Source organism: Manis javanica, chromosome 8, assembly GCF_040802235.1.
Source record: "Manis javanica isolate MJ-LG chromosome 8, MJ_LKY, whole genome shotgun sequence".
Lineage (NCBI taxonomy): Eukaryota > Metazoa > Chordata > Mammalia > Pholidota > Manidae > Manis > Manis javanica.
The window spans coordinates 61,576,786-61,589,040 of NC_133163.1; the positions used below are offsets into that span (position 1 = coordinate 61,576,786).

The 12,255-nt window shown below is 38.8% G+C and overlaps 1 protein-coding gene across 3 annotated transcripts in view; it reads left to right on the forward strand.

Moving 5' to 3' along the window:
- SLC25A21 (solute carrier family 25 member 21) overlaps positions 1-12,255 on the forward strand; it is a 459,850-nt gene that overhangs the window by 279,355 nt on the left and 168,240 nt on the right. For all 3 annotated transcript variants that reach the window (XM_073211337.1, XM_073211336.1, XM_037025530.2), the window contains one exon: positions 2,846-2,894. In XM_073211337.1, the coding sequence (XP_073067438.1) occupies positions 2,866-2,894 (29 nt within the window). In that variant the 5' untranslated portion in view covers positions 2,846-2,865. The remainder of the gene's footprint in view (positions 1-2,845; positions 2,895-12,255) is intronic.

Here is a 12,255-nt window from a genome sequence, read left to right on the forward strand (position 1 = left end):
TATTCCTAGGTATTTTATTCTTTTTGATGCAATTGTGAATGGAATTGTTTTCCTGATTTCTCTTTCTGCTAGTTCATCGTTAGTATATAGGAAAGCAACAGATTTTCTGTGTGGTAATTTTGTATCCTGCAACTTTCCTGAATTCAGACATTTGTTCTAGTAGTTTTGGAGTGGAGTCTTTAGGGTTTTTTATGTACAATATCATGTCATCTGCAAATAGGGACAGTTTGATTCTTCTTTACCAATCTGAATTCCTTGTATTTCTTTGTGTTGTCTAATTGCCGTGGCTAGGACCTCCAGTACTATGTTGAATAACAGTGGGGAGAGTGGGCATCCCTGTCTTGTTCCCGATCTCAGAGGAAAAGCTTTCAGCTTCTCACTGTTAAGTATGATGTTGGCTGTGGGTTTGTCATATATGGCCTTTATTATGTCGAGGTACTTGCCCTCTTTGCCCATTTTGTTGAGAGTTTTTATCATGAATGGATGTTGAATTTTGTCAAATGCTTTTTCAGCATCTATGGAGATGATCATGTGGTTTTTGTCCTTGTTGTACCATCTTTGCATCCCTGAGATGAATCCCACTTGATCATGGTATATAATCCTCTTGATGTATTTTTGAATTCAGTTTGCTAATATTTTGTTGAGTATTTTTGCATCTATGTTCATCAGGGATATTTGGTGGGGTCTTTGCCTGGTTTTGGTATTAGAGTATTTTTGGAAAAAGGTATTAGTTTTAATAAATTGTTGGGATTGTTGGTTCTTTTCCTAAACTTTGTGTAGTTGCTTTGGTAAACATTATGAGTTTCTTACTTCTTTATATTCATGTGATGTTCAAAAGTGCACTTGATAACTGCCTGCTGCAGTGCTTGGTCAGAATGTTATTTTATAAGTTGTGTTTCTAGGGTGAATCTTATTTATCAGATTGTGACTTTATCCTCTTCTAGCTGATACACTAAAACTCAAATTAGAATTATAAGTTGTATAAATATCATAATCAGACTTAAGAATGAAGAAATAAGCATAGAATATTAGACCTCAAAAATATTAGAGGTCATTTAACCTTTCCCTTTACAGAAAAGGAACTGATGCCCCCAGGGGTAAATTATCATTCCCTGAAGGCACCAGAATAAGACCTCTGGTCACCTGATTGTTACTTCAAAGTGAATATGAATTTTCAAGGAAGAGGAAGGATACTGAGACCTTGCTAGTTGCAAGGAGAAACCCACCCATACAATCTTGAATGACAGGGCTTTTCAATAAGTTAAAACAGTGCCCAGAGGCTCTGCCATAGTACCCAGTGATGCTGTTGTCTCTGCTCTTCCGTGGCTTTCTTCTCCCATCTCTAGAGCAACTAGAGAGATGAGACTCTGATTGGGTCAAGTGACTTGGTCACCAACCACTGAAGAGCATTCCTGATGGGAAACGTTTGGCACAGACTTAGATATTTGGTCTGGCCAAAGACGTTTTGGGTCAATACACATGACTTTGTAATCTATAGTAGGCTTATGCAGGAAGTACTACCTAGAGCTTCTGTGGAAGCAAAGCAGGTCTTCAGGTAGGTACAGGGTCTTTGAGCTTCCTGGACCTGACCAGTATGGAGAGTAAAAAACCATATGTATCCATGCAAATGGGATGGGACAGATTAACTAAATGTCAGCTAAGCTCAAATTGAGGTAGTTTGCAAATGGAAAGAGAAAAGTAAGTGCTCTGCCCTTAAGAAATTACCCACAAATACTCTTGTATGACTTTCCAGGGCTAATCAGGTAACACTATCAACCTCAATTTGCTCATCTTCAAGTAAAGAGGATAATACTTGCCTTGCCCAGTAGTTATGCATACCAGTGATAATGTATGTTAAAAGACCACCACTATGGAAGGGTTGCAGGTAAGGTACTTGTTATGATTATTACTACTACGATGTTACAACTACTATTATAATTATTTTTACTACTACTGATACCTAAAACTACTTTTACTACTACTATTATTACATGCCGGTGGTTTGTAACTGAGCTGTCTTCTCTGCTCAGTTAGGCAACAGGAAGGAGGGCTTTACAGTTGACTTGCAAGAAGCAGTAAAAATTCGTTCTCACTGTGCAATGGTTAAATCACGTGCTTTATGGGATTACTACTTACTTCTGAGCTGTGAGATCTTAAACAAGTTATTTAACGTTGTGTGCCTCAATTATCTCATCTGTAAAATGGAGATAATACTGCCTATCACAAAGAGCTCTTGAGAGTGTTCAAAGAGATCATTTAAGTACTCCGTAGAACAAGGCCTTGCATACAGTAAACACTGTGTGTTCTCTATTAAGCTATTAATGTATTAATATGCATTGGATCCTCATAACTACCTGGTGAGATAAGAGACATCCTTTTCTTTGTCTCATGGATACCAAAGCCAAGTATGATTTGCCATATTAGTGAGTGGCAGGCATAGAGGAGGAGAGTTCAAAGACTTCTCTGCTTTCTCTCCTTCCTTCTTTTCTTTCCTCCTTCCTTTCAACATATCTTTATTTATTGGACTGGATTGGGACACAATAATTCCACCTAATTGGTGGATATTTAGGACATCTGATTTGTTTTCCATTTGCTTTCCCCTACAGCCCCACCTCCCTGCTTGTGCCAGAGAGCTTATAAGAAAATACTCACAATCTTGCTCCCATTGAAATAAAATCATATTATTTATACTTTTGTCTTTTGCTACCTAGCCTCAATTAGCTGTCATGTCCAAAGTCCCAAGTTTTTTATTTGAATCTTCATACTTGAGAAATCAATAGGGTCAAAGAAATAAGAACCAGTGTTTACATAAGTGTTTATTGGACTTTTCTTTATCATCTTTCAGGTCTTGTAGAAATTTGCCTGATGCACCCCCTGGATGTGGTGAAAACCAGGTAAGGTTCTGCATGAACAAGTTTTATTGACTTTGGCTGATATCCAAATTAAGATCTGTCAGAAAACTAAATGCTAGAACTTGTCCTAGGCCGGTAGCTTCTCCCAATAATGGCATTTATATTTACTTCTGAAAGAAAATACTATTTGACAGATAAAATGTGAACAGTGAAAAGCATTTCTGGATAGAGGTCATCTGAAGGTATATGATATTTTACTGCCTTCACATGACAACCATAAGGGATGATTTGTGACTAAACTGGTAAGTGAAGTAAATTTATCAAAATGATGTAAGAACTAAACTTTAGTGAATTATGACAGCAGACTTTCACTTGGCATTGCATTTAACAGCATGTAATAGCACTATGGTGTGAGACTCCACAATTTCAAGGAAACTTCTTAAATAGTGCTTAAAGAATTTATTCCTACATCTGCTTGCCAATGCAAAATGCCATATCCCCAGGAAAATGCATTTGCTCTTAAAGGAGGTTACAAAGCAGAGCCATGTAATAAATCCCTTTACCAAAAGAAAAATAATCTTGTGGATTTTAGTATGATCTAGATCGTTTTTTAAAAAGTTTTAATCTGTGACTGAAATAATGAACTCTCTACTTTTTTCAAATTAGAAACTCTAAGGGTATAGTGAAAGTTTGCATTTATTTACATTGTGTAAAACCCAAGAACACTATACCTTGGTTGTAGCTTAAAAACAAACAGTGCCAAGCAGCAGTGGCCAAACAAACCCTTTCCACCACAAGTGAGAAATACTTGATGAGTCAGGCTGGTCATTGAGTGGACATGTTGCTTAACTTTCCAAAAGAGCCAGCAGAATCTTAAGCTGGTTGCTGAATGCAAGGGAAGGTAACTGTGACATATAAATAATATTACATTTCTAAGAGAGATAGAGAAGGTGAGAATTTGGCCTCTGTCTCAGTCAGCTCGCACAGCTATAAGAAAAGACCATAGACTGAGTGGCTTAAGCAACAGACATTATTACAGTTGTGGAGGCTGGGAAGACCAACATTAAGGTGCCAGTCAATCTGGGGGTAGTGAGGGCCTCTTCCTGACTTGTGGACTGTCACCTTCTTGCTCTGATGTCACGTGGTAGCCTTCTTATAAGAGCACTGATTCCATCATTGGGGCTCCACCCTGATGACCTCATCTGAACCTAATTACCTCCCCAAAGGCGCCACCCCAAATACCATCATTTCATTGAGGATTAGGGCTCCAACATGTGATTGGGGAAGACATACACATCTAATCCATAACAGTCTCAAGTCACCAAACCCAAATTGGTAGAAAAGAAAACCACAAATTATATTCAAATATGAGGTGTGTGCACTCACTCCCTGGACCATCTTTTCATTGTGTTCAAAAACAAAAAGCCAAACTCACAGGCATTTCCTTCTCAGATTCTGTGTTAATCTTCTTTGAAAAGCCAGAATACTGTTGCTAGTCTTACTGAGGAATAAATGGTCCTTTTCATTTAAAGGTAATTTCCTAAATTAATGAAATATTCAAATAAGCATAGAGGAGAAATAGGATTTAAAGAAGACATGATATAGAAATTATGGTTACTCATTCATTCACTCAATCTTTCATTCATTCACTTAACAAATAAGTATTGAGCATCCACTGTGTGTGAATTCCAGGCTCATTGCCCCCTCAAAGAGCTCATAATCTGATGAGTTAATAGGAATCTCATCATACTGAATTTCAAAAACTGTATCATTTCACATTACTGGATTTGAATAGGCTATTTCTTGAAATGGATGTGCCAAGTTACTGGGGGTTTATATCTTCTTTGTTATGTATTTTCACACAAATGGCATTCACTGATTGGAATTAGTTGCGTTCCCTTGCCTAACTTCAAGGGAGAGGGAAAATAGAGTCCTTCTAGGTGCCCTGAAGGGGAAGGGCACTGGATACTGGCGGGTATTTGACCTGGATAACAAGGGCCTAACATACAGGTGATAGAGAGTGGACAAAACAGACTAAATGCCGAAATCTTCCTTATCATGTTGTGTGGGAGATGATTACATTTCTATGTAAGGTAAACTGTGAACTGTAAGAGGTAATGCATGAGACCATGGAGCACTAGTGAGGTCAGCAGGTCACTTTCCATACTGACATCCAAAGGTGCTGGGTTCTACCTCGTTGCAGGCATTGCCAAGGTGGGCATCCGATACACCAGGCCAAGCCTCACTTGCTTCACAGGTTTTGGGGGACTGTTTTTGCCCATCCTTGGATATTATTCCTTGCAGGATAGTGCACTGAATGAATCCTAGTAAGGATATGGCTCATTTTCCACAATATTTCAGGTGTTAAAGTATGGCAAAATAAACACGTTTGCTTCTTTAGTCTTTTCTTTATGGGTTCTATGTGTGCCTCATCCTTTTCTTTGTTGAATGAAAGATAACAGATTCAAAATGTATTTCCAAATTTTTCCTTCACAGGATTTTATTTTTTGTTATCTTTTTTATGTCACTCCATAAATTATAGCTTCTGTTATCCCATCTGGTAGGACAAAGGGAGGTGGTGGTATTACCAGAGCCCAGGGGCAGACAGGGAAGGGGAGAGAGCCTCTGGTTTCTCCCTTCACCTCAACTCTTTGGTCTGCCGCTTGAGCTCTTATTTGCTGAGCCTGTGGAAGCCTGGGAATCCCAGCCTCACAGAGGGCAGTCTCTCTGCATAGTACTGCAGAGAAGAACAATGGAAGAGTGAGAAACAGGTCTGAAGACAAACAGAACCAAGACTAACAGACTGTCATTTTAGTGAGGTTTGGAAAAAGAGCTAATGTAAGCATTTCCTTTTTTTTTTTAGTCGAGTTACAATTGGCATATAACGTATTTGTTTCAGGTGTACAATATAATGATTCAATATTTGTATATATTGCAAAATGATCAACATAGTAAGTCTGGTTGACATCTGACACCACACATAGTTACAAAATAATTTTTCTTATAATGAGAACTTTTAAGATCTACTCTCTTAGCATCTTTCAAAATATACAATGCAGTATTATCAACTTTTGTCACCAGGCTATACATTATGTCCCCAGAACTTATTTATTTTATAACTGGAAGTTTATACCTTTTGACTTACCTTCACCCATATTGCTTACCCATCATCCCCAGGCTCTGGCCAACACCAGCCTGTTCTCTGCATCTAAGAGTTTATTTGTTTTTCTTTTTAGATGCCACATATATGTGAGGTCATATGGTATTTGTCTTCCTCTGTCTGACTGACTTCCCTAGCATAATGCCTCCCGTATCTATCCATGTTGTCACAAATGGCAGAATTTCCTTCTTTTTATGGCTGAATAATATTCCTCTGTATGAGGTGTGTGTGTGTGTGTGTATGTACCACATACCACATATATATGTGTGTGTGTGTGTATAGATATATATATATATCATTTTATTTATCAGTCTACCTATCAGTGGACACTTAGGTTGCAGGCATGCATTTTCAATTAGTATGTTCAGTAGGAACTCACTTTGCATTTGTAAAAATACTTTGAAGTTATTATTGATAAATCTTTCAGAGAAATTTTAGGTACTCTGGCACTTGGTTATATACAGGAAATAGCTTATTCTGCTCCATCAAGTGTAGTCCCAAGGATATACCTAATGTAACCATACGCTAGCCACATGACAACTGTCTTTTCTAGGGGTCCCCACCTGATTTTAGCAGAGGAGATTTGGCTAAAATGCTGTACACATGACAGGCACAATCAAGGTCTCCTTTGAGATTCTCCACAGAGACATGCATATGCTTTCTTATAGTTCTGCTTATATGCAAAGAACTTTGCATGCAAATGTGGGAGGCCCCTCTGGTTGACAACCCATAGCTACAAATGCTGAAAGACCCTATTTACCTGAATAGCTCAGAACACCACAGATAGCTTCTATCTTCATATTCTCCAGTGATTCAAATAAAATAATCAGTAAGATCTCATATTGCTCTGATATTCTCTCTTGTATTCTCTCTCTGTCTCTCTTTTCCTACTTCCCTCTCTCCCTTAAGCTTTCCTTTCCTATACAGGCTTCATGTTGGGGTGGCTTTTCTCCCTTGGCACCAGCTGACCCTAGCAGCTTCAAACTGACATGGTCCTTGTGGTTTATTTGTACTCTCCTTGAGACAAGATGACCTAGTAGTTGAGAATGCTGGCTCTAGAGTTGAGCTGCCTTGGTTCAAATCCTGTTTCTTCACTTATTATCTGTGTAACCCCAAGTAAGTTACTTAACTTCCATGTGCCTCAGTTCCTCATCTTTAAATAGGAACAATAATACTGTTACATTATTGTGAGAATTAAATGAGTATATATGTAACATATATACACACATACACGTATATATGAAAGGATGGTGGTCAACACTACACCAGCAAAGGAAATAGGACTACAAAGATGAATGGAGTTTATAAAGTACTCAGGGAAACATGAAGGAGAACACAGCGTGGGAGAGGGGAAATGTTTAATATGAAGTCAGGCGGTTTCAAGTTTTCAAGCCGGAAGACTAGTATTATGTGAACACTGCATTTAAGTCCTTTCTCAGAGAGTGTTTGCAAGTAGAGTGTCCTTCTGGGTCTTGGAGCAGGAGAGCATCAGGTTAGTGTGTGTGTTCCTGTTGACACCATTCCACATATCATTTTCAGGCTCTGTGCTGATGTTATTAGGTAACCCCCATGGCTAACACAGTGCCAGGCCTCCGGGAGGGACCCAGTGAATGCTGGTAAATAAACGAATAAACAAATATTTGGTAACAATCAGAAATAATAGACCTTTGCCTTCTACTGCCAAAATGGAATTTGAGAAAATGAATAATATGCAGCGTGTTGTCTTCATTAAAAAAGTTAAAATTTCATGAAAGGGTTGAAATAAAAGGAGAGAAATTACTTAATAGGATGGTGGGTAAAAACATCCCAAGCTTGTGGTGGAGTTCCCGAGACTGGGTTTTGGAGGAGTGGGGAAGGGTTTCCAGCAGGTGTGCCAAGATCGGGGGTGGGGGGGTGGGGGTGGGGTAGAGACTGATGAGCACTGGGGGTCAAAGGTGCTCTGGGGGCTCATGTGCCAAGCTCTACTGTGGAAAGCAGACTGCTGGACTTCTCTAAGCACCCCTGGCTAATCCAAATCAAATGCATGACACTGATAAAATTTTAAGTTTTCTACAAGCCACATTTTAAAAAGTAAAAAGAAAGACATAAAGTTAATTTTAACAATAGATCTCCTTTAACCTCATATATCCCAAAAATTTTCATAGCAACATGTTACTCACTATAAAAATTTTTAATGAACTTTGTTCTTTTTTTGTACACAATCCTTGAAACCAGATACATATTTTACATTTAGAGAATATCTTGATACTGAACAGTCAGTCGCATTTCAAATGCTCATAGATAGCTGCATGTGGCCAGTAGTTGATTAGACGGCACAGGTCTGAAATGCAAAGGAAAGGACTTCGTGAAGGGGAAGGAGAGGTGGTCAGTGGCTCCTTGGCAAGAAGAATATTATTGCTTGGAATGGGTTCACAGTTGCAAATAAGCAGGGTCTTAGCGGGGGAGGCACTTTTACTACATTATCTTTGAAGGTTTGTACCAGTGTGGAAAATGTGTCCTTCAAAAGCCTCAAAGACTTCTCAAAGTCACAGACCACGGGGGTTTTAGCTTATACCCATTTCATTCTATTCCCAGGAAGGGAAATGGTTCACTGTGCTTCAGAAAGAATTACGGAGGTGTTCATTCTGTTTTGCCCCCCAGTCATTTTTCATCATTTCTGTTTTTCATTTTCGAATGGGGCATAAATCAGATGCAAACTAAATAAATACTGATCCTGTAAGGACTGATCCTTTAAAAGCATGTCCTGTCACATAGCTAGCTGCAAGACTCATTTTCTGGTGGGTGCTGGGGAAGCCGAGAAGGGAGAAGAAGCATTCTCACACCTCCCTCTAGACCCAGAGTCACAGGCTGCTGGTGAGTGGACAGGCCAGCACACTCCTTGGCTTTCATTCTTCTCCCCATCAGGACTTAACTTGCACTGAAAAGTCTTATCATACTTCTCTCAAAACATATTAATCACTGTGTGAATTCTAAAGACTCACATGGGTTGAAAACTTGGCATCCATGTGTTGTTATATATGTGCTTATGGGGCTTTTACTCAAACTGTTGAGATTGATTTACACTCTCTATCGGTGGCTCCCAAACCCCAGACCTGCTGAATCTGAAACCTGATGGGTGGGGCCTGCCAGTATTTACGTTTAACACCCAGGTGGGTGAATCTTAAGCAGCAAGCCCAGACTGGTCACTGGGTCAGCCTTTGGGAACCACTGCTGAATAGGCTATAGGCAGGTTTGTAAGAAGTCTTCATATAAAGAATTCCTTTTTTTTTCTTTCTGTGTGTGTGTGTGTGTGTGTGTGTGTGTGTATTAAACATCTCATTAACTTGTGCTTCTCATTGGTTTCATTCATGTAAACTACTTTGTTAGCGATGACTGAAAGTAGAAGGACAGAGGTTTCATTGCAAAGTTTATTCTGTGCTTTGGGAGAGTGATATGGAAATACATATCTACAGCCAGAAAAGACACATTTTGTCCTACTGAGTCAGATTATAGGGGCAAAAATCAAGGCCAGGAGATGTGTGAGGAATGAGCATTGGTTGTTTCAGAGGGAAGGTAAATGGCTCCAGTGGGTAAAAATGATTTAGAAGCAGAAGCCCACCACAAACTATTAAAAAGAGAACTCAGAGGATGGGCTGTGGTGAGAGGTTGCATTGTGGGGAGTCTAGCCCAGAATGAGGAGCCGGGGCCTGGGGAGCATCCACAGCTTCCCTTCCTGGGAGGGGGAGGGACAGCCGGGAACTTGAAAATGAACTCTTAATTTAGAGATTGGACGGGGGACGTTCCACAGCCACTGGGGCCAACAGAACAGCAGGGCGAAAACAAGGAAAGAAGGATGTTTTCCCTGAAAAGAGCCTTTAAAAAAAAGAAAGGAATCCTTTTAAAATGGGGAGGGAACAGTGGGAAAAGTTAGGATAGAGTATAGAGTGGAGGCAGTAGAGTCTATAGGATTGGAAAAATTAACGGAGCAGCTGAGGGTTATTTCCATATGTTAATGATTTGCCCATGGTACAAAACATTAAAATCACATTCAGGGTTAGACCGTGGTTATGCCTGATTTCTTACCATGCATAGAAATTCAGGGCTAGACCACTGTCATGGCTTGTTTCTAACCATGGAGAAAATGTGTCTGAAGTATAGCAAACAAGGAGTAGAACTGCAGTTTTATAGACCTTACTTTTATTGGGACTTTGTCATGTAGCTAAATCTATCAAGAGTAACCTATAATGGTACAAAATAGTCAGAGAATCCCCAAATACATGTGAGTGTTACTTCAACTTTGCTTTTGAAGTTGCATGACCACATTAGGGTTTCTCTGGGATTTATTTTCCGTAACTGAAATGTCTTTTTCTAGTTATTGAGCCAAAGCAAGAACTACTGGGTGATGGGCACACCGCAACTCAGCATTGATTATGTCATTCTTTTCCATGCAGACATCATTAAAGATTTATTTATTAACATAATCAAATAGAAACAGTGTACAAGATGGATAATATATGTGGAAGGGATAGAGGCAAAAATCAACTATATTCTATGTGGCACATCATAGAGCTGCAGTGAATATATGGTAAGTGAATAAATGTGTACTTTAAAATGCCATTTGCTCCCACCTAAGTGCTTAATTACAAATTAAATCCATCAATGCCAGTGAGTTCATGGCAAACTTTAAAAGGTCCTACATTTATATATTGATTTAATATAATAGGCTAATATAACCACTGATGACCCTAAAACTAGAGGAAATAATCCTAATTTGTGTACTGTTAAAAATAGTGCATGTGGCTCCATTCTATGTAAGTTTCACTTTCTGGAGAAAGAGATTTGAGGGTGATAGCCTGTGACCCCATGAAGAGATTTCATTAATATGACTTCTGGAATTTTTACTTCGACAATGTTCTGCCTCTCTTTGGTATAACAAGAGCTGTGTCAGAACTGTGGCAAAGTCAGAAAGGTACATAGCAGAAAGTCGTGTCCCTCCCTCACATTTGGTGGTCCTTCCCACTGAACGTAAGGCCCCAGACTGGGCTGGTCACAATACTTTCTTTATCCAAAGGGAGTGCTTTGGGCTGTTACTGAACAGTTTTAATCATTTCTCCAGTGGTCCAATAATGATGTATAAGAGATAGAATGAGAATGCCAAAAAGACAAAAAGAATGAGAATGCTAAGGACCTGTTTCTCTTGAGGCATTGGGTGGGGAGGGGACTCGAGGAATTGGTCCCAAAGAACTTATGCAGAATTATCTTGCTACCATAGGCTAAATTATTTTTCAGATTTATTAATGAGAAAATCCTTTCTTTAAAAAATGTCCAGTCATTCCCCCTCTCACATAAAATAACAAAGTTCAATTATGTTAAATCAGCTGTAACTCACTTTATAATCTTGAATTGTTGTTTCTAATTTTGTTCTTTCTTTCTTTTGTAAATGGGATTCTTTTTTAAATCACTCCCAAGAGGAGCATTCTATTTTTGTGACTCATATTGTGGAACTTTTGTAAAATGTTTACTCTCTCCTTAATTTGTGTTTTTGTCTAAATTTTTAAAATAAAGATTTGGTGTTTATTTGAATTAAGTGACTATTATTCCTCAGTTAATTAAATGGGCTTAGAAGAATCTCCCTTAGCTAATAAGGTAAGGTGTGTTCAGTTTTGATACCTCTCTCCCTTCTGCTGAATTGCCAAGGCGTCTCCCATGCTGAGCCCAGCCCAGAGGATGGGAGGGAAATGCGCTCATGCATTCATTCTTCATGCCTGGCAATGGGCTTCTCCAGACATCTTTTTTTTTAAGCTGAAAGGTAAATAATTCTTAAATGGCTCTCTTATCTTTGTCATGGGAAAGTGAATTACTTCTAAAATGAGCATCAGCATGAAGACTATTTCCTGTTCCTCCCCCTGACCACCCCCCATCCAGGGTTTTATGCCACTAGCTTTTGAATTTTCAGCAACTTCATTAATCTACTTATTCATCCAATGCCCATCACAGCTTCTCCTATAATGAGTTTGCCGTAGCCATGGCTTACTTTCTAATTTGGAGTTATTAGAATGTAATATGACTATAAAATGTAAGAATAAAATAAACTGACATGGGATTATTTTGAATTAAAAACAAATGGAGATTTTTTAATGTGTTTTTTGTGTAATCATAAACTTGTCTCAGATAATCTTCAATTTTAAGTACAGGTTTTTGCGGGTGATGAATTTGGAACTAGTGCCTATTTCCAGTAACCATTCAAAGGCTCTTTGCCATAAG